This window comes from Anopheles marshallii, chromosome X (genome assembly GCF_943734725.1).
Source record: "Anopheles marshallii chromosome X, idAnoMarsDA_429_01, whole genome shotgun sequence".
Lineage (NCBI taxonomy): Eukaryota > Metazoa > Arthropoda > Insecta > Diptera > Culicidae > Anopheles > Anopheles marshallii.
Window position 1 is genome coordinate 8,139,662 of NC_071325.1, and position 22,164 is coordinate 8,161,825.

Here is a 22,164-nt window from a genome sequence, read left to right on the forward strand (position 1 = left end):
TATCCTTTGTTTAAATTGTTCCTTTTCTTCCATCCTTGCTTTGTATATAGATATAGACTGTAGGTTTTTTTTATGTACAATAGTTGGTGTAGATAGATAGATCTTCTAGTGGCTTAAGGTCAGCCCCAATTCGCCAAGAATACATTTTTGGAAAAAATCAGTTTAGGCTTCTTCGTGTAGTTTTCAGTGTAATAGATAATGGTTAGACTTTGTTTCTTCTTTTTTTTACCTTCTTTCTCTCTCTCTCTCTCTCTCTCTCTCTCTGTCTTTCTGGCTTTTTTCTGTTTTTCCGCTATTCATACAAAATTCAATTCGTTTCACTTAATTCACTCAGTTAATTAATTCACTGATATTGATGTCATTTTGGGATTGCTGAAATCAAATTACAGGTGATAAAAAAAGATGTTAAAATATATTATGTTTAAAAAAATCTCCCAACTGCTAAACATCTTAATTTGATCGATTCTATTTTCTGTACTACTACTACCCTCGCAACTGTCCTTCTAGGTGAAATTTTCAACGGAATGTTCAAATCATAAGCCGAATTGCTTGTAGCAATTTAGTAAAAAAAAAAGATGTTTGTTTGACTAGCCGCGCTGGACTTGTATAAAACTCCCAGCCGGAACTCTTTTGCTAGCGCTTAATCTCCACTCGATTCTGCTTCAAACGTCAACCGATACAACATCACCATTGATGGACGAATTTGTGGTGCTTGTGTGCAGCATCTTATTACCTTCGTCGATGAACGTTTCCGTTTCCTCGTACAGATACGGCGGTACCATGTGTTCGCGTCTCCGTCGCTGATATATAACCGCAAATGCAAACAGGCTCACGATGCCAAAGGACGCGATAAGACTGCCGGCGAAAATCACTGCAATTAATGATACAGCGATAATACATTTGCGAATATATGTGGTACCCTTTATTTTAAGGGGGACTGGGGGCCGTATCAACTTACTGAGGATCGTTTCGGTCCGTGTCGTATCTGATGAACCGCCACCGTTAGGAACGTTATCGTCATCATCATCATCGTCGCGGGAACCATTGCGCAGTATGTGCTGGATGTGGGTGACGTTGCCATTCAGATAGGAAGGTGGCGTAAGGTTAAGGATCTCACAAAACATATAGTACAGATCGACCGTATCGAACGGTTCCACGGTTAGCTGCTCCCGTATGGCTGGACCGTACGCGAAGAAAATGGAATTCATGGAGGGTTGCGAATTATCGTACCCGTGCATGCCGAACTGAGTATCGGGAGTAACTGGAAAGGGATAGACTTGATAAGTACATTTACTGAGAAGGTACGATGATGAATAGATGAGCTTCTTTTGATGAATGTTCAGATTCGTCAATCTAAATCAAATTCACCCAACACTAGTGATAAACAGCTATACGATATCCGTTGAACACGATTTACACCGATACCAAAACAAAACACTAGCTACACAATTAGGTTCACAACTGGCTGAAGCGATTGTTCTTATGTTTACAATCAAAGTTTACACCCGAACACCTTTGTGTGGTTTATAGCAAATAGGCGATTTACCTACGGCGGCGGTGGCGTGAGTCAATCCTTTGACCTCAAACAGTACGACACCGACTCTAGTCCAAATTTATCTAATAACGACAGCAAAACCATTCTACTTTTCCCCTACTTAAAATGACATTTTCTTTATGCAACTGGCAAACCATTTAACGTTTGGCTTGTTCTACTATGTAAAAAGCAAACATAAATAATGATTATAATTATACAATAGCAATATTAAACAAATAACAAATGCTTAATAAAGGATTAATAAGCACACCTACCTTCGACACGGAATTTCTTCCGATAGTAGTCAACCGTTTGCCACATATCATCGAACCCGTAGCCAAGATGTGCCACCGCTGTGATCGGTCCGGTGCGCCGTGTATTGTTGTACCGCCACCGGGCCGGTAAATTTTCCTGCATGTACACATCGAACCTGCCGTCCGAGTCGGCTGCACGCCTTAGCTGCCGGTACAACTCCGAACGGTCCTGCTCCACCTTCGGTACGATCTGCAGCACCGGCGTGGTACCGTACGTGTCGTACCGGAGATCAGCCGCAACCAACGACGTAAGATTGATAAAATTCTTCGGCATCAGCACCTCCATGCCGTGGTCGCTCAAATGCACCACGTTCACTCGCTCCTGCAATCGCTGCTCGGTAATTCGCGCGTGCAGTTGGCGCGTTAGGTCGTTCAGCTTCACCACCAGATGCTCGATGCGTTCCGATTTGGGCCCGTATATGTGGCCATCGTAATCGGGCTCTTCAATGTAAAGAAACACTAGATTAGCGGGCCGTTCCGCGTCTCGTATCCACTGGAACACCGTATCGAGCCGTTCCACCCAGGGCACGGACAAATTGAACGGTTGCATGTGGCTGCAAGTAAGGTTTCGTGGACCGTATCCAAAGTCTGCACCAGGCCACATCATGCATCCACTATGACCCCCACCATATTGGTTCAGTGCCTACAAAAAAACCCTTTTTAAATACATTTTTGTTATTGATTAATTTCGCTTTTTTAACTTACCCATATCGGTAACAGTTCCGGGTTGAAGTGAAACAATTCATAGGAATAATTAAGCGGACCTTGCAGCGAATCATACACACCGTTGGCCAGCACACCGTGCACGTTCGGATAGACACCGGTGGCGATGCTGTGATGGTTCGGGAACGTTTTTGTCGGGAAGACATTTCGCAGGAATGCACTGGTCGTGCCATTCCGTCGTAATTCGTTGATGTAGCCGGAACTGTTGCGTTGCAGGTACTCCGTCCGGAAGCCATCGTACGACACTACGATTAGCACCGGGGCGGTCGCACGTCCAGCCACCGCATCAGTACCGTCCGAACTGGCCTTTCCCGGAAGAAGCAACAGCAGCAGCAGTTGCACCACTTCCAGCACCAACACCGTGCTGACCATGACGTTCGAATGCGAGTTGTTTGTTGTTCTTTGTACACTGTTTCTAGTTGGTCTTACTTTTGCCCTCTCTTACGCTGCTATTATGCACGCAGTACCAAAACAAAAGAAACCTTCGAACCCCCTTTTGCGCGTATCGAGCACTTGCGTAACTTCCCACCGAACTTGGCAAACCCGCACACTGGAACACTTGCCTGGCAAGTGCTCTTACCAAGTGGTCCCGATTATTGGTTTTTGCACTACCTTTTAAAAATTGGCCTTTTTCTTAACCTACCTAGCGAAAACTCAAGATTCCGTTGTTTGCCCCTACGTGTACAGCTGGCTTATCAGCGAGGATTTTAATATCCTGGCATGGCTAGAGTGTCATGTAGTTGCCCACACGCACGCAAAAAGTGGACAGAATGTTGATAGATGTTTTAGCCCAATTCTTGAACCTTAGATTGACTGTAGGGGTATTGTATTGTAGTTATTTTACGCGGTAATGCACCTGTTCCTTCGCTTGCTTTATATGGCTTTAGAAAAATACACACACACACACACTCAAATGCACTACCAAAACACAACCACCGTGAGGTTGAAAAAACTCATCTGCTCGTGCTGTTTGAAGTTCTTTGAGCCTCGAAACTGCTTGGTTCAAAAATTATAAATCTTAACTATTACAATCAATCATATGTTCATGAACTATATATTTTAAAAACTTGCTAAAATCAAAATAATGTTATGATAAATATAAAACTATGCATTCGTTTCAACTCGAACTCAACCCCAGCACCATATAAACCCACAGATGTTTGAAAGGCATTGTACCAACGCCTTGAAATTACAATTTTGCTCTTGAGGGCTACATCTAAAATTAAGCTTTTTGTTTTGATGAAACTCACTACAGATTGTAGTAGAAAGCAAATTACAAAGGTGCCAATAATCTGTTGTAACAGAGGCCAGAAATCAACCGCGTGCTAAAGGTTGCAGAAAAATAGCGAGAGCAAACTTCTGATAGTGGCTGCAATTTGTGCTTGAAAACAGTAAGTTGTTTTGTTTAATACATTCTGAAATGTGTGGAATAATCTTTAAAGCAGGTGAAACGGAAAAAAAGAAGGGGAAAGAAGAAAACGAAGAAGGTGAAACGGAAACATCTTGCATTGTGACACGGGAGCTAAATGATTAATTGTTCGTTCCGTTTGAGATCCTAGTCTCAGTTTTATTCATTGAGCTCTTAATAGAGCATTTAAGTGTGATAACTTCAACGACTACAAGTTAACATGAACGATATTTTTGCTCCATTCCAATTACATTGATTAATTCAGAATAATAAGGGGAAAAATAAAATAATTGCACATATGATATATAAACTACTCCGAATCCTTCATTTCTACGAACCAGAAGGAACGGCGGAAGGATCGTCCATATACGTAATTTTGTCGAACCTGTTTCTTACTCCTGGTGTCCAACATCGAATCATTGAGTCGTTGCCAACGGTTGCTAGCATTGGTTGAGTCGGATTTGGTTTAACGCAATTCACAGTACTCACTTCGTCTCTAAGTGTAAGCTTGCTGTGATACGTCTGCCGTTCAAAGATGTACGTCCTGCCATTGTTCGAACCGGCCAGGATATAGTTATCGCCCCAGAAGCAAGACTCGCTATAGAATACGTTGGTCCTAGGGGGACAAATTTACAAAACAGAGATTGATAATGTGGATGAACACATGAATACAATTTTAAATGGACAATAACTTACTGATTTATAGCTGGGCGGTAATTCATGGCGATATAGTGCGCTCTCCTCTGTCTGTATTTAGCAATGTCAAAGAGATACACATGGTTCACGGCAAAATTGGCGAGTATATACTTCTCGGAAGGGTCATACATGAGCGAGGTTACTATTTCATCATGTGTGGGCTTTGGAATTCTGTAACTCTGCACCGGAATAGTTTTTCCATCCAGTAACTTCGCATTGCGTATATCAAAGACGCGGACACACTGGTCCTTACAACCGACGGCAATGTAGTTACACGATATTGGTGCAATCGACAAAGCTGTCACCTCCGCCTCCGTTCTAATTAATTGGTGACCCGCAGAGCATGCATTACTGGCGAGCGTATCATACCGACAAACGGCTTTATCATCACCACCGGAGAAGAATATGTTTGGCATCGATGGCATGATCCCCAGGGCTCTTATATACTTTCGGATGTGGCATAGGAATGCTGTGCCGCGCCGTCGTTCGGGTTGCGTGAATGAGTTCAGATCATAGCACACCAAGGGACCGGCCTCCCAAGCCGCCAATACGTGCCTGTTCCCGTCATTGGGTAGAAAGTGTAATATATGTGCGCTCGAATTCAACTGAGTTGAAATTTTGCAGTAGGTGCGATCGAATGGGTTCAAGATCGAGAAGCTTCGGTTGGTAGATCCGGACAGCAACAGTTGGCCGTCAGGACTCCAGGAAAGTGCGCAGTTGCGACAGGTTTTGAGGTTAAAGCGGTTCTTAATTTTCAATCGGCCGAGCAAATCGCGTGAATTCATTATGTTCCTAAGCATTTGGCCCTGGTAGTTAACGGAGCCATTCCGCGAACGATCGTCAATATTGCGGAGAATATTATTTCTTTGCATTTTTATCTGCTGATCAGCAATCCACTAAAAAAAAAGGAAAAGGTTTTAACAAATGAAAAGGATTAAAATTATTTAAACTATCTATTTTAGCATTTTAACATTTTAGCCTTCGTATGCAATCGCTACGTGAAATATAAGTGAAGCTTCTGTTTTGGATCCCTTTTTGTCTTCGGCCACAACCATACGTCTTGCTTCTTACCAACTGCAGAAGGGTCTCTCCTGAACAGAGATCATGCCTGTTCCTGCTGACAATCGACAAAGGGAGCATATGCAGCAAATGATAATACAAAAATCAAAGGATATCAAATCAAAAAATGCTTATTGCCCATTGCACACTCACCACACGTTACACCGACCAACAATCAATTGCAAATAAGAATCAATTGCCCATGCTGGATCGGAATTACACCATTCGCAACGTTGGAAACATCCTACTATGAACAACAAAATATTCTATAATGTTATCTGTCAACTTTCAATATCCGTGTCTGACCAACACACCAAATAAACGTTAAAAAACGAATTGGTATTAATCTTTTCATTCTTTTCCAGAACACTGATCCCGACGCATGGTGCAGTCACAATGGAAGTAAAGCTCTGAAACAGACTAGAAATGCTGCATGCGCCACGGATGATTTTAGCACCTATTTTAAGGCACAACTGCACTCAATCTACAACTCGATGGATAACTGAACTTTTTTTTTTAGCAATGTCGCCCTACATACCGGAGTACTTAAAATGCCCCAAAAACCTTTGGGGCCCCGAGTACCAAAGGTTACCGAATGAACGTGGGTAATTCAACGGCAGACGAAGAAGGGTTGTTTAGGGTTTGGAGTAAAGTTAACATCAGCAATGGCCAGGATCGCTAAAGTCGTACGACAGGCAACGCCAAAAATCGCAGCATCCGCCAACAATTTAGTTAAGGTGCATTTTAAGGTTATGCGAATGGCATTACCGACACCCTGCATAAAATTGGCGTAGAAGAAACCAGCAAATGATTGCCCGATAAACTTGAGCTGCTTGCATTTGCATTCCATCGAGCGTTTGTACGGGGCAGCACTTACCACAGGGCGTTTGTTGCAAACGTTTTGCAAACGGTTTTGTATATTATATTATCTAGGCGAAGCGAAATACTTTTCCACAGCACCAAATATTTCAGGAACTAGAACTGTACTGAATTTCTCTGCACAACTGACAATTGACAACTGGCTCTACAAGAGAATAGCTATGAAAATTAAAGCAAAGGCTGCTTAGATGTCCAGGAATGAAACGGTTTCGCTGAACGGCAAGGAATTACCCATTGACAGTCGACGATGGATAATCGTTTGAATCTAAACGGAAAGCGCCAGTTGACAGTTCAGCACATGGAAAATCGGTTGAAAAAGAAATGAAAAAAAAAAATGCAACAGGAGAAGATTTCGCTGTGATTGTTAATATAGATTATCTTGAAACAACTTGAAATCTTAAACTAGATCATGCATAAATTATAGCTTATAATAGTTGAGCAACATGCGTGGTAATTTTCTGCTCAAGGGATATGAATATCTAAATTAATACACCTTGGTTTCTGCTATGTATGGTCAGTTATTATAGTGCAGTGCAATATGTGCTGTATTGAAAACGTTCGAAACACAGACCAACCCGTTTTCCTAACACACCAAATTTAAACCTTCAGCAAAAAGGGTATTTTACTTAATTGTTGAATTGTTTGCAAAAAAAAACCAAATCCGTTTTCTTATTTGTCTCAATTTTTATAGTGCAAGGCTTGCATTAAACATTACATCACTTGCAAACAGAATGATTTTTTTCGTAAATATGCAAAAAGCCTGTTGTTTTGACAGTGACAATGGATTCTTTAGGCAATTGCAAGCTCCAAATACTAATGCAAATACCATTTTTCTTCTTAACTCTACTTTTTCAGTTCGATGCGGTATTAATTGTGATTGCTTCCAAGCGGCAACAGCAGCAATTGCGTCAAATTGGTTAAAGGTGTGCTGGTGCTACTCCTAGCTGCTACCTGAACATGTTGCGTGCGATCGTGTCGCGGCTGCCGCTTCGAATGAATTCTACTGTGCAAGCTACACCAAAACCAGCCTCTGACATTCGAAAGTACACCCAAAGCTGGCCAAAGAAACGATTGCAGCATCAAACAAAAGTCCCGCAGCAGCCACATCGCGTAGAGGCAAGTGTCGGGAAAGCAGAAACATCATCCATAACTATTAGCCGGCAAACAGTTCAGCTACTGGAACGATTGTCTCTCGTCAATCTCGATAGCAGGTAAGTGAAGAGCAGTTTATCGATTTGAACTTACTACTAAAATGATCTCGCATGTGTATAGCGAGGCTTTGGGAACGTTGCAGGACTCGATCGAATTCGCATCTCGTATTCTACCCATCGATACGAACGGTGTGGAACCGTTGTACTGTGTGCTGGAGCAGGAAAAGCTAACACTGCGCCCGGATACGGTCGATGACGGGAACCTGCAGGCCGAAGTATTGCAAAACGCCACCCTGGTGGAGGAAGAATATTTTGTAGCACCGCCCGGAAACATTCCGCTCGAACACACCGAACGATCGTAAGCATTTTAACAGCAATCGAAAGCAGTTAGCCATTGTAGTGGTATGGCCCGGTCGAGTAAAACTATGCTCGATTTGTTAAATGCATGCAGACGGAGTAAATTTCTAGACTTTTCACTCGATAACACAACTATACGCGGCTTTCGGCTAACCTCCATTGGTCAACAGCTGTCCGGTCATATGTACACGGAATGGAACCAACCGGCAGCAAGCAATAGTTATTCGGTGCCCGTTTTCTTTGGCAAAAGTGGCCTTAGTTTGAAGGAGAATATTGCTTTCGTTCAACGAGAGAACAAAATAATGAAGCGTCCCTTCGGCATTACGGTAGAGCACGATCGCAATAACAATCTAGTAACGATTGGTGATGATTTTAAGCTGGATCTGCCCGAAACGCTAGAACTCGCCACAACATATCTGTTGCCGACATCGATGGCGAATCAGTTTCTTTATCAAATGCAACGACAGCGCAAGATCTGGTGGATGCGGTTGTCCGTCGATCCGGGACGGTACTTCATTTCCGATATGCGTCAAACCGAGGGCACTAATCCGACAACGTCCGTTTCTATCTGTGGTCGGTTTCTAGACCGGTCAGAGCACAAGACGGAGGTGGAGCTGGAACGGCTGGATCTGGAGTTCTCCGAGAATTCCAACGCCATCGTGCGTGTTTCCAACAATCTTCACCGCGCTATTCTTGCCATCCTGATGGACGCACTGGAGGGTGCACCGTTGGAACAGTGCGTTAAGATACATCGCAAAATAGCACCTTTTAAGTGTGGCATTATCTGCCAGATGGAGGATCCTTATGTACAAGGTAAGACCTTTTTGGTAAACAATGTTCAAGCGGAAAGCTACAAATTATTGAGTGATTGTATTCGTCTAATTAAGAACAAGAACTTATTGTTTGAAAATGATGTACTGTTTACTTTTGGCTTAATTTTCAGATGCCGTCGAGCAGCAGGAGTTGATCGATCTTTCAAAACATCTAAGCTATGTACTGCGCGCGGCCAAACTTTCCGTACACGATGGATCTTACAATCAGTCCCAATACGTCCTTCAATTGGCAGAACTTGACCAGATAGGTGTACCTTACGCGCTACTTCTCAACGCTCAAACTCTTCACACCGGCCTACTGCAGCTTCGATCTCGCGATACTACCCTCTCCGAAACTATTCATCTGTCCGATCTGCCGGGCTATTTATTAAAAATTATAAATGCTTAGAATGGTGGACGAATAAAAACCAATGTAGTTGAAGTAAAACATAGTGATGTCAAATACAATGGTTCTCGCGGGCCCGATTTAACTATCTAGAAGAAGTCACTCAAATACTGGCGCACATTGAATCCGACCAACCGACCGATGTGCATGATGAAATCTAACCCAACCGTACACTGCAGTCGAGTGACGGATCCATCCAACGTTCCGGAACCCCTATCGACGGATGTGTACGTAAGCAGCTTCAGGTGCACGAGTGTCGAGATCTGTGCCATCAGGTTACACGTTAGCCCAACCTTCTCATCCAGAATGGCGTAAAAGATTGCCAACAGTCGATCGATGTTGAACGCTTTCGGGCCAAGCTTAGTAGTCATCTTTTCCACCACCTTGGCACGCGCATTTACCGTCTGCAGGCGCTTCCGTTGCTTACCGTGGTTCTTCACAAACAGTCGTTTATCTTCCTTCGTTGCATTGTTACTGGCCAGATAGGCGGCTATTAGGAGATATTTGGCGTAATACGGCAACTCAATGTACTGTGGCATCCAGGTTGAGGTAGTAGCACTAATTCCGCGGCTCGAACTCGTAAGCTGTGTTCCGAGCCGCATGTATATTGTGCTGAGAGCTATCTTCAGCGTTTTAGTGATGTTACGCCACAGGTTCATGGAGTCGGTTGCTGGGATCGTGCCGTCTCGCAACGGTTCGCAGTAAGGCAGAAAACATTCAGCAGCGACCAGACGAAGCTCTTTAATATCGCGACACACCTTCCAAAACGTGCCGAGAAACAAATTAACGTAATTTCGGTGAAATTCGAGCGTCACATCGGACAACCAATCCAGATTCTTGCGATTAGTGTTCTTATCCGGCTCACCGTTTTCGACAAGTCGCTCAAGGTGCTGCAATTATAGGCAGAATAGAAGAATAGTATTTAGTCTGATATTGCACTATTACTGGCAGCAATTAAGCACCACCTACCAGTGTGTAATCATTCATAAGAATACGCAGAATTTCGTTGCGCGTGTACTCCGGTACAAACAGCTTCACAATCGGTGGTAGGCCCGTTTTGGTGTAGAACTTTTCAAAGGGCAGTGAAGACAGCAGCACGACGGAAATATTCAAACCTGTCGCTTCGGGCAGCTGCAGAAACATGGGCAACAGATTGTATGACATATCGCGAAGCCGTTCCGCATTCTGCACCACTATTACGTACGATCCGGCCCGGTTAAGTTGCTGTAGCACCGCTAAAAATTCCCTCACATACTCCAACTTCCGATCGTAGCTGTAATTGTTGGCCTGCGTTAACTCAGCTCCCTCCAGTTGCCGGGCGATGGTTTCGAACAGAATCTTATTGGTGTAACAGCTGATCGCGTTGATGTGTGCGCATCTAAAGCCTCTTTCATCGCTGCGCAATACTTCGCGCGCAATCGACGCTTTGCCGGTGGATGATTGGCCGTATATGTAGAGAGCAGGCGGAAACGGATCGCCTGTACGGTAATACTGGTAAAGCTTCCGGACGAACGCATCACGGCAGGGAAAGATCTTAGCAATGTGTTTTACAAACGCCTCCATGATGTTCTTCACCAACGTTTTACAGCTATCTAAGAATATAGAACAAAACGGCACATTAAAAAAGGATAATCTTTATACAAAATAGATTTTATCACTTTATCTATTTTACGGAGCTGCATGCAGAAGCGCTCAACACAGCGTCACTTCAAACTGTCTTGCCTAGCGTCTTGTGTGAAACGATGGACCGTTTCCCATCTCTTTTGGGCTATAACAATTTCGTTAAGAATACAGGGAGAAACCGCAAAACACAATCTCTCGTAGATTTTTTTTGCATAGTTAGTTAGCTATTTGGATTTGAATATTACTTGATATGTCATTTTACAATGAATTTATCTAATATATGCAATTTTTGAAATACAAAATTAATATATTTTTTCCCCTACGTGACAGAAAATACTCCCATTGTGCGATGCGGGTCAAAATAAACTGTCAGTTTGATATTGTTTGTTTTGAAAATGATCATGCATTGCGCAAATGAGTAAAAGAAGAATAATTGCGCAAGCAGCAGATTGCTCTGTAAAAGCGTAGTAAAGTAGTGTAAACATTAACCTTCCGGCTATAGTGATCATGCGTTTTGCGCCATATCGACGATGGATGAGTGCTGGGCAAGTTGTCTCGGAACAAGATATTCTACCGCACAGCACCGTACACCGGTTAAGAGCAGCCAATACAAGCCCTCCGGAGCGATCGAAACTGATTGACGATGGATCACGCATGAATGAGATGAACATACAAATGCTTTCCCAATCACTGTACCGGCAGATTTTTCGATCGAATCAACAAAATAATCCTACGGGGCGAGTTGATCCGAGTGTGGTGAAATCTCTCCAGGAAGATCTGCTACGCCATGGGATCGATACATCCAAGCCGGTACTTTTGCCAGATGTGGAGTTAAAGTTACCCCCACTGAAGGGTGCTAATATTGAAGAGCATTTTTACGCTATTGCCGAAGAGCAGAGTAAACCGTATAGGAGTGCTGTAGAGCAACTGCCCGTGGAAACCCCTGCCATGCCGAAGGTTTGGGAAAGAACACCGGGCTGGACACGTTATGATCCGGCAACAGGCAAACCGAGTGCCATTCCCTTTCCCACCGATGTAGCGCTCGTGTTCGATGTGGAAGTTTGTGTTAAGGTAGGACCACTTCCAGTAATGGCCACGGCAATCGGCACTGCCGGCTATTGGTACTCATGGACGAGCCCTTTGCTGTTAAATAAAGAGAATACGGGCAGCGCAGAGCGAACCAGCAATTATCAAATCTCCGAACTGATTCCGCTCGAGAGTGACGCGAACGGTTCCGAATTGGACCGGAGGGCGCGTGTTATTATCGGCCACAATGCGTCCTACGATCGGGCACGGGTACGTGAGCAGTACAATCTTCAACCGACCGGTCTACGCTTTCTCGACACGATGTCCCTGCACGTGTGCGTCAGTGGTATCACCAGCTACCAGCGAGCGATGCTCAAATCCAGCAAAAGACTGCCGGCGGAGGATGCCACCTGGAGCGAACAAAGTTCCCTCAACAATCTCGCCGATGTGTACGCGTTGTACTGTGGCGGTCAGCAACTTGTTAAAACAAAACGGGATACGTTCGTCGAGGGGACGTTGCAGGATGTGCGGGCCGATTATGACAGCCTAATGAGCTACTGTGCCGAAGATGTACGCGCGACGAAAGCCGTATTGCAACGATTGTGGCCACTGTTTAGCGAACGCTTTCCACATCCGGCGACGCTTGCCGGTATGCTTGAGATGGGCAGTGCATATTTACCGGTCAATAGGAACTGGACGCGTTACCTTACAGAGGCTGATCTTGCGTTTGAAGATCTCGACCTGGAGGCGAAACATCAGCTGGCGCAAAGGGCTGATGCTGCGTGTGCACTACTCCACGACGAAGCCTACCGGCGGGACCTGTGGCTATGGGACCAGGACTGGAGCGTGCAGCAGCTAAAGCTGAAGGCGGTTAAACCTGCGAAGAAAAAGGTACCGTCAAATACGGATAGTCAGCTGGATCTATGTGCGGACAAAGATGAGGCGTCTCGTTTGGCGCACAAGTTTGCCTATCTGTATGAAACGGCTAGTCGACTCCCGGTGCGTCGTCCACTGTTACCGGGCTACCCGGAATGGTATCGGAAACTTTGCACCAAACCGACCAATGTCGACTGGTGTCCTGGGCCGTCCGGAAAACTTGGCACCGGTATGCAGATTGCACCAAAGCTGCTTTCGCTCTGCTGGGAAGGTTATCCATTACATTACATCCGTGAGCACGGATGGGGTTTTTTGGTACCGTTCAAATACACCCGAGACGAAAACGAATGTGTAGATCCGGCGCTTCCACTAGCGCAGCTAATTGACACATGTCCTGTGGTGGAGGTTAAGGTTCCGGGTGCGTCACCTGCCGAAAGTGGAGAAGCACTGCACCAGCTCGCGAAGAACGTTGAGCAAACGATCAGCCGCAAGGATTACTATCGATTTCGGAAAAATACTCCCGCCTCTGTCAAACATCCCACGTACAACGGTTCGGGTGTTTGGTGCAATGTGGAGCTGGAAGGGTGTTGTTACTTTCTGCAACTCCCGCACAAGGATGGTCCCGGACATCGGGTGGGCAACCCACTGTCGAAAGATTTCCTTGCCAAGTTCTCGGAGAATGTGCTCGCCGGGGATGGGCGGGCGGCGGAACGGGTTGTTGAGATCGCGCGGATGCTTTCCTACTGGCGCAACAATCGCGACCGCATCCGGGGTCAACTGGTGGTGTGGTGTGATCGGGACGGTACGGTTGGTGCGATCATACCACAGGTAGTCGTCTGTGGGACACTGACTCGCCGTGCGATGGAACCGACCTGGATGACGGCGAGCAACGCACAGCGGGAACGCGTCGGATCAGAACTGCGCGCTATGGTACAGGCACCGGCCGGATACCGACTGGTCGGTGCAGATGTTGACAGCCAGGAGCTGTGGATCGCATCCGTACTGGGTGACGCCGGTACCGGACTGCACGGTGGAACACCGTTCGGGTGGATGACACTAAGTGGTACGAAAGCAACGCGCACGGACATGCACAGCGTAACGGCGCAGGCGGTCGGTATATCGCGTGATCACGCCAAGGTGCTAAACTACGCCCGAATATACGGTGCCGGCCAGCAGTTTGCCGAGCGTTTGTTGAAGCAGTTCAATCCGACGCTTACCGGTGCGGAGGCACGCTCAAAGGCGGTAAAGATGTTCACGCTTACGAAGGGCCGCCGGACGTACCGGTTGCGGGAGGAGTTCCGTGACCAGTACCCATCGCAACCCACCCGTTCGTCGGCGTACGAGGCACTGGGACTGGCGAGGGTGTGCAACAAGGCAGTGGGTGAGCTGTACGATGGGCCCCACTGGTTAGGCGGTACGGAGAGTGCCATGTTTAACCGGTTGGAGGAGATTGCGGGGAGTGCCGAACCAGCCACACCGTTTCTGAACGGCAGACTGAGCAGAGCGTTGGAACCACAGCACGGCACGGAGGATCGATTCCTGCCCACACGGATTAACTGGGTCGTGCAGAGTGGTGCCGTCGATTTTCTACATCTGATGCTTGTCTGCATGCGGTGGCTGATGGGTGGGAGCACTGGTGGTCAACTGCGTTTCTGTCTGAGCTTTCACGATGAGGTCCGGTATTTGGTACCGGAACGATATGCACATCATGCCGCGCTAGCGCTACATGTAACGAACCTACTGACACGAGCATTCTGCGTCCATCGGTAAGACAATCTGATTCTACACTTCCTACGCATGGTAGGTAACTCGCTATTCGTTCTAACCCGTTCCTCTCTCTTCCAGCGTTGGATTTCGGGATCTACCCCAGTCGGTAGCCTTCTTCTCGTCGGTGGAAGTTGACCGGGTACTGCGCAAGGAAGCACAGCATGACTGCCGAACGCCCTCAAACCCACACGGGTTACGCATAGGGTACGGCATACCCGACGGGGAGTCGCTGGACATTTACCAAACTTTGGCCCGTTTGCCTCCAACACAGCGCGACATTAGCAACTGGCCTTGGCATCAATCGCACGCAGCCGGCAAGGAAAAACGAAACCAAAAAGCCTAAGATGAGGTGAGCCATACGAAATTCGTGAGGAAATTCAGAGGATGTGGTCTTTTCCAGTTCTGAATTGCTCCTTATTGATAGAGAAGCCTTCGTTTGCAATAGCATTATTAATATCTCATGGTTGGCTGTTAGTGAGCTTCCATTGTCATCCACTTATCTATACATTTTCCATTAGTTTTCCATTATCTCCATTATCATTTCCATTAGAATAGGATTTTCTTACAGTTTTCGTTTCTCCCGAGGGAAAATCTGATAGAAAATAATGTTCTTGACGCTTTACCGGCTAGTTTGCCACAGATTAAAACTTTTCCTTCTCTATACTTCTCAACAGTTATTAAGGTAAGGAGCTACGTTCGCACAACTCCGCACTGGCAAAAAAAAAACAACACCGAGAGTGAAGCAATTGATGAATAAAGTGCAATGACTTGCTCCATACGACCCCGAATACATTCTTGTGACCCGTGAGAAGCTGTACCACCTGCTGCAGGGGTAGCACGCCTGGAGGTGTGTGTTGCCGGCAAAGCAATTGTGAGTTTTCTCCTTATACAACATGCATAAATGAAGCCCGATTCGATCACCCATTTACCTATTTGTTAGCTTCTCCTTCGTTACTGCACCGGTTTGTGGACCTCGAGGAGCGACGAACGGCCATCGCATGCAATATGTATCAACAGCACCGGTGATTGATGCATGATTCATTGCGCCCTGCGCGCCCATTGCTCCACGTTAACGAGTATTTGTTTTCTGCATAAAATCACCACCGAATGGTACGCTGAAAAGCTACGTTATTGTTCGGTTTTGGGATGTAGCTGAACCGTGCGCTGACTTGGTTCGGATACTGTCTACCGCCTGCCTTCAGTCATGTATCGCACCATTTACGCGGGCGTGCGATGCTTCCCGGACGGCACTGCATTTTCTGGGGCATTGTGGTACGGCTCGTTGATGCCTTTCCCGGTAGCGTTCCGTTGCTAGAAACGGTTCCACACAATCAGAACGAACAATTGGATCGCGTTGTCGCACAGATCTTTGCTACCATCAACCATATCGCCATCGTGAATAGTTTGACCGGCACGGATGAGCGTGATCGGCATGTATTGCAACAAATGCTGCAGCACCGCACGGTGCGCTGGTTCAACACACCGCCTGCGATCCTGTGCGGGCAAGATTATGGGTACGACACCGAGTGCTATGCCGCAAAAAAGCGTCCCAATCCTTCACCACACTATCAACCGCAGGACGCACCGTCACAGCGGGAAGGATACATCATCTATGGTGATTTATCGCAGACGGACAGCTACGAGTGCCTGTTCGATCCAACCGGTACGTATCTGGTGGTAAACGATCCGTCCCGGCCGTCTTCGGCACGCATCGAACGGGTGCAGCTGCTGGCAACACTGCAACGAATCTGGACGGAACGTGGCACCCATCGGGTTTATATATGGATGCTGGACACACTGTACGGGTACGATCCGTTTCAACCGCTCGGCAAGGAGTCGGAATATGGCGCCCTGGTGGAGTTTGGTGCAGGCGACACATTGCCCACCGTACCACCGGCCAATTTCGCTGGCTATCCCTTACGCATAGAGGTGTTTCGCTCGGTATATAGCAATCCCGTGGCGGACGTCACGAAACCGGGCCCCTTCGCCTACACCGGTGCCGATGTGACAGCGCGCGATGTTTTCTGCCGGGTGCTGAACGCTACCGGTAAGTGCCTGTTCGAACCTTTTCCTCGCGTGTTTTTTAATCAAACTCACCGGTGTGTTTTCTCTCCCCCTCCAGTGGTGCATGTTCCGGCAGATAGAGATCTCTTCGGTGACCGATTACCGAACGGTAGCTTTTCCGGCGCCCTCGGACGACTCGTACGGCGCGAGGTGGACATCGTGTTTACCGGGTTCTTCATCAAGGATTACGCCACGCGCAATATCGATTTCACCGCCGGGCTGTACTCGGACGCGGTATGCTGTCTGGTGAAGAAGGCAAGCCGCATACCGGAAGCGCTACTGCCGCTGTACATCTTTCCCGGTGACATTTGGGCGCTGCTGTGTCTGCTCGGGCTGTGCTGTGCGTGCGTGTGGTGTGTGTTGCGATGGTGCATCCGGGTGGTGCAACCACCGGCCGCTGTCAGCCTGTGGTCCCGGCGCCATCGGCTGGCGGTACTGTTTAACCACTCGCGCACCGTACGGCAAGCCGGTCCGGGACGCCAAACGCTTCAGCTCTACATCGACACGTTCATACTGCTGGTGAGCGCACCGTATCAACGGTTTACCCGCTCCGGGGTGGAACGTTTGTTTCTGTCCGGTTTGCTGCTGGTCAGTCTCGTGTTTGTGTCGCTGTACCAATCCGGCCTGGCGGCGGTATTTGTCAATCCGTTGTACTATCCCGATATCGGTACGCTGCAGCAGCTGGATGCGTCTGGTATGGTCATACCGGTCAAATACCGCGGGTTCATCGACGATGTGTTTGCGGTGAACTACAGCCGGCTGATGGATTCACTGCGCGCCCGTATGCAGCACCTCCCGGTGAAGGAGTCGATGCTGGCGCGCGTCGCCCGGCTCGGCACCATTGCCACCGTCACGCGCAAGACAACGCTCGCGCTGGACAACGCAATCTACATGACCACGCGCCAGCTGCACATGATACCGGAGTGTCCCCGGACGTACAATCTCGCGTACGTGATGCCGCACCGGTCCGTGTTCGGCGAGCAGTTCAACAAGGTGCTGCTGCGGATGGTGGGCGGTGGCCTGATCGAACACTGGATCGATGAGGCACGGTACGGCTGGACGCTGAAGGATTGGCGCGTCGTGCAGGGTATGATGGAGTCCAACTTTAAGGTGCTTACCGTGCTCGACATGCAGTTCGCGTTCTACGTGCTGCTAATCGGGCTTACACTCAGCGCCGGTACGATCGGGGCCGAGTTGGTTCACTTCCGGCGCACACACACCGGCCGGGAACAGGTGGTGTGCAAATAATGGGCAACGAAATTTAGATTACTTCACTTCAATTTCCACCGGTAGTGAGTGCGAAATAAAACGTATGTGTAAAAGAGCAACACTAGTTTAATGGTGATTTGTTTACAAACTTATTATTTATGCTCATTATTAAAATAAGGTTATTAATTTCTCCATTTTTTGTCCATTCCGTGCGAATTGCCACCGTGTGTTTAACAATAACTAAAATTGATGTGTGTTTTGCATGTGTGTGCGTTAATGCTATCGGGCGGATTGCGTAGCTCGATTTTTGAAATATTTCAAACGCCCAAGGTGTCACACATGGAAGATGTGACGCATGTGCAATCGGCTTTCATTTTTCTTTCGCGTTCGTGCGGTCGTCGTTGCTATTCGAAGTAGGCTCTGCAAACGAAACGGTTCCTTCGATCGTGTTAGGCGCGTTGTGTGGGTTACTAGGGATTTTTACCATTCGGATGTCCAGTTGCTTTTCGCCGCTTCTAACGTTAGTGTCTCCGTGGTTTACTGTTTCGTGCGGTAGGTAAATTACTCGTTGCTTCGCAGACATCGGTGTGGCCATTTCCAGCATATTACCGGCACCACCGGATACGGGTGCCCTTTTTCCGCGAACCGGTGCACCGGCAACCCGAGCAACCTATCTTTGCTGCCCGGTCACGCAAAAACCGTCTAGCCCTGGTACATCTGTGCCATTTATTACCAATTCTAAAGAAATGTGTGCACGTTTTTCACTTGCAGCCAACACAGAGAAAGATCAAACGTGAACACAATGAGCGACTATTTGTACAACCCGGTCAATTGCAGAGCGAACATCAAGACCGTGACGCGCCATTCGCGGATGCACCAGTATTTGGGAGGCAGCTCATCCGCATTTTGGGTGAGCTTCATACATCGCAACGAGACAGGAAAAGTCGGCAGGTCACCGTGGCATGTCGATAATATGAACACACGCTGCAAGTTGTTTGCTAACAAAAAACTTCAAGAGGCAGAAATATCTGCGTTACGGTAAGTTGCAGTGTATTAATTAACCAGGTTTAATGTTAGTGCGATTTTTTTCTAATATAACCTCTTATAACCCGCAGCGAGCTAAAAGGCCGTCCTCAACCGCAAACACCACGACTGAGCAGCCACATAACGATACAATCATTTTGCTGTACCGGTACGTTGACCAGATTGCTAATGTCCCGATACAAGTTGAACGTCGGACCGCTGGAAGCTGAAAAAATCAAAACGGTGGCTGTGGAAGTGCTGAACACGTTGGACTTTATGCATAACACCTTGGGCATCGTCCACGGGGAGTTGAGTTCACACCACATACTCGTCAACGAGAACTGCACAATTGTTCGGTTAGTCCATCCGGAAGCGGGCGGCAAACACCTTGACGTGGATGACAAAGTAATCGAACCGACGACCGTTATCATCGGGTTATGGTCGGCACCGGAATTGCTACGCAAATCCAGAACCATCACTGCGAAGGTCGATGTATTTTCGTTCGGCCTGGTGTTGTACGAGATGATGTCCTGTATGCCACCGTACTTATTTCCCGACATGGAAATGCTCAAGCTGCCGGATCCGCAGCAACTACTCTACAATCACGAATGGTACAAGAGTCAACGCTTCGGCTTTGACTTTCGGCGAAAACGCCGCGCCACGGCACGAATGTCGACCGCGCCCATGCCTTCGGCGCTGCAACCGGAGGTCACGTGCCCATCATTTTTGGAAAATGCGCCAAACTATGCGCGCCTGGGCACCAGACCGGAAATGCCCAACGAAGAGCTGCTCGGTGAGGAATATGACCATCTTCTGGCGATGTTTAATCGCTGCACAGAGCAGCACCGCGAAAACCGGCCATCCGTTAAACGGCTCCTTTGGGCCTTTAATCGCATAGGCCAAGAACAGACAAATCTGTAAAATAGCCTCTATGATCTCCTAATCAATGTTATAGAGGTATTGCACAACGCTTTATAATTGTATTTGCTTCGCCACATAAATGGCGATTTCCCTCGCACGATGTAGAACATTTTAACGTAAATGGAGCTTTTGCGGCTGTATTTGCGGTCCATCGATTGCTACTTTACTATTTATTCATCCAGTCTGCATTATGCTAGATAATGCTATAGATTATAATCAATAAATGTATAGATGTTGATCTCATTAAAATTTGTGTGTTTTTTCCCAGCTTTTTACCAAGGAAATTATGTTGAACAAAGCGGAAAATCATACCCATAGTTGTTCGCCTTCGCGGAGAAAAAAAAAACGAAAGAAACAAACCCAAAAACAAATGAATGCAAAATCGGCTGGTTGTAAATTTTGTTTTGTAATAATTTTATTTTCTTTTTATTTCGACTTTCGTTCATTTCAATGCTTTTCGATTTAATTCTTTGAAATACACAACTGTAATTTGAAATTTTCAAATATATAACTAGAATTTTTCAACATGGATGCAGTTTACTGCGAGTGTTTTCCCCCACGTTCGCGCGTTATACTCTCGCGGGGTTTTTTGCCTTTTCCGTCTTTCCGCTACGCCATCTTTTACCTCGTTTTTTTTTTGTTTTGCTATTTATCATCATCCTGAGGTGTGCATCCGCTCAGGGCCCGCTTCTTTAAGCTCACCGCTCAATTCCCCTGTAGTTGAAATTGCTCGTTTCTGCCATTGTTTTTTCGCAAGTAGTTTCGGTTTGTAATAATTATAATATAATAATCATCATCATCACCACCACTATCATGTACTGACAATAATGATAATAGCTCGGCCGATAGTCATAATAATAATAATTAATAATAATAATAATCGCGATAGCCGTTTACTACTAGTAGTAATAATAATCATAATCCGTAATAATCATAGTTACTAATCATCAATTCGTTTCCAGTGTTATTATCCTCCCCCATGTGGCGTGTGTTCTTACGCGAAACTTGCAACACCACCCCACCATTGCTTAATGCTCCAACAATTCCATTTTCTTTTACTTGTTTGTTTCCGAACTTAGTATTAAACCCTTTTTCACACATACACACCCACACACACGCGCGCGCATACAAACGTGCACGTTGTAGATTTATGTCCTTTGTGGTGTGTTTGTGTGTGTATGGGCAAAAAGGGTGGAGAGCGTATGGGCCATCCTAATGTTGTACGGAGGAGTGTTATCAAAGGGGGAGCAGCATAGTAGTAGGATAGTAGTAGGATGGTAGTTTAGTAGTCCGTAGTAGTAGTAGTAGTAATAGTAACAGTAGTTGCGTCACAGTTAACCGCAAGCCTCAAGTTGTTGCAACCATCATTTGTTACTGCTTCGTTCTCTGTTTTTCACTTCTCTCCTCACTTCTTTGTTTTGATTAGATATTTTAACGCTTTTCGCATTCACTACTGTGCTACATGAGTTTTACCATCGTGTTTTTTCCATTGCATGATAAGTTTCCTCTTCGTTTTCTTTTGTTCCATAAAAAAACACTGCTAACCGCGTGTCTACTTGACCTCATTGTTCCGTTTTGCTTCGGACGAAATCACTTCCATTTCACAAGTTAGTTACAACTCTGTATATTGCTGCGCTGCTGAGATAAGATCGGTCTTTCATGTAAATCTATTTACAGAACGGGAAACTAATGTGTGTTTGTGTTGATGCGGTATGTGGGCAATTCGTCTATCCCAACAGGAACTCCCCATGTATTTATGTGTACCCTTTTATAGTTACCGGATTGCATTATTACGATGCTGTTTTTGTAGTAATGATTTCCATTCCATAAACGTTTCCTATATCACGTGCGTTTTTTGTTGCTGTTTTTCTGATCCTGCTTAATCTAAACCCTATAAATTAAGACCCGCCTGTTCTTGCACATACAATAATTTGATATTTAATGCTTTACCAAAACTACTTGTAATGGGTTTCTGCTTTGTTTTGACTGCATTGCTTGTTTCCTCCTTCCTCTACATCATCATTTGTTGGTTTTGTCTTGTCTGTACTTCAAAAATTGATTATCCCACTTTGTCACTTCATGTAATAACAATCGTTTAATATTAAAAAAGAAATTTGACTTGGCCATTATTCCCTCACATTCTTTCTCTCTATCTCTCGCTCGGGGCAATCTATCCATTTATCCCCAAAAAATTGCATTTGGAAAAAAGTTGTAACGAAAATATGGTTGTGTAATGGTAAATCTTGTGCAGCAAAAAAGCGCTTCGATTTTCACAAAAATAAAAACGATAAATAAGATCTACGCAATGTATAAAAT

General features: G+C 46.1%; 7 protein-coding genes across 7 annotated transcripts; 5 read left to right on the forward strand and 2 right to left on the reverse strand.

Moving 5' to 3' along the window:
• Nucleotides 1-662: 662 nt before the first annotated feature.
• LOC128708073 (bis(5'-adenosyl)-triphosphatase enpp4-like) lies at nucleotides 663-2,943 on the reverse strand. The gene is made up of 4 exons (XM_053803034.1): nucleotides 2,554-2,943; nucleotides 1,810-2,491; nucleotides 959-1,261; nucleotides 663-871 (listed from the first exon to the last, which is right to left on the reverse strand). The coding sequence occupies exons 1-4, from the start codon at nucleotides 2,941-2,943 to the stop codon at nucleotides 663-665; spliced, it is 1,584 nt and encodes a 527-aa protein (XP_053659009.1).
• Nucleotides 2,944-6,256: 3,313 nt separating this feature from the next.
• LOC128718770 (glutamyl-tRNA(Gln) amidotransferase subunit C-1, mitochondrial) lies at nucleotides 6,257-8,126 on the forward strand. Its single transcript, XM_053812390.1, has 3 exons — nucleotides 6,257-6,339; nucleotides 7,558-7,824; nucleotides 7,886-8,126. The coding sequence occupies exons 1-3, from the start codon at nucleotides 6,257-6,259 to the stop codon at nucleotides 8,124-8,126; spliced, it is 591 nt and encodes a 196-aa protein (XP_053668365.1).
• A 42-nt stretch (nucleotides 8,127-8,168) lies between these two features.
• LOC128711559 (DNA polymerase subunit gamma-2, mitochondrial) lies at nucleotides 8,169-9,342 on the forward strand. Its single transcript, XM_053806443.1, has 2 exons — nucleotides 8,169-8,934; nucleotides 9,065-9,342. Exons 1-2 carry the CDS (start codon nucleotides 8,169-8,171, stop codon nucleotides 9,340-9,342), a joined length of 1,044 nt encoding a protein of 347 aa, XP_053662418.1.
• Nucleotides 9,343-9,428: 86 nt separating this feature from the next.
• Nucleotides 9,429-10,902, reverse strand: LOC128708805 (origin recognition complex subunit 5). The gene is made up of 2 exons (XM_053803789.1): nucleotides 10,309-10,902; nucleotides 9,429-10,229 (listed from the first exon to the last, which is right to left on the reverse strand). The coding sequence occupies exons 1-2, from the start codon at nucleotides 10,900-10,902 to the stop codon at nucleotides 9,429-9,431; spliced, it is 1,395 nt and encodes a 464-aa protein (XP_053659764.1).
• A 567-nt stretch (nucleotides 10,903-11,469) lies between these two features.
• LOC128718781 (DNA polymerase subunit gamma-1, mitochondrial) lies at nucleotides 11,470-14,974 on the forward strand. The gene is made up of 2 exons (XM_053812401.1): nucleotides 11,470-14,630; nucleotides 14,710-14,974. The coding sequence occupies exons 1-2, from the start codon at nucleotides 11,470-11,472 to the stop codon at nucleotides 14,972-14,974; spliced, it is 3,426 nt and encodes a 1,141-aa protein (XP_053668376.1).
• Nucleotides 14,975-15,864: 890 nt separating this feature from the next.
• Nucleotides 15,865-17,943, forward strand: LOC128718793 (uncharacterized). The gene is made up of 2 exons (XM_053812412.1): nucleotides 15,865-16,678; nucleotides 16,754-17,943. The coding sequence occupies exons 1-2, from the start codon at nucleotides 15,865-15,867 to the stop codon at nucleotides 17,941-17,943; spliced, it is 2,004 nt and encodes a 667-aa protein (XP_053668387.1).
• A 763-nt stretch (nucleotides 17,944-18,706) lies between these two features.
• Nucleotides 18,707-19,848, forward strand: LOC128718815 (lymphokine-activated killer T-cell-originated protein kinase-like). Its single transcript, XM_053812433.1, has 2 exons — nucleotides 18,707-18,942; nucleotides 19,020-19,848. Exons 1-2 carry the CDS (start codon nucleotides 18,707-18,709, stop codon nucleotides 19,846-19,848), a joined length of 1,065 nt encoding a protein of 354 aa, XP_053668408.1.
• Nucleotides 19,849-22,164: the final 2,316 nt, after the last annotated feature.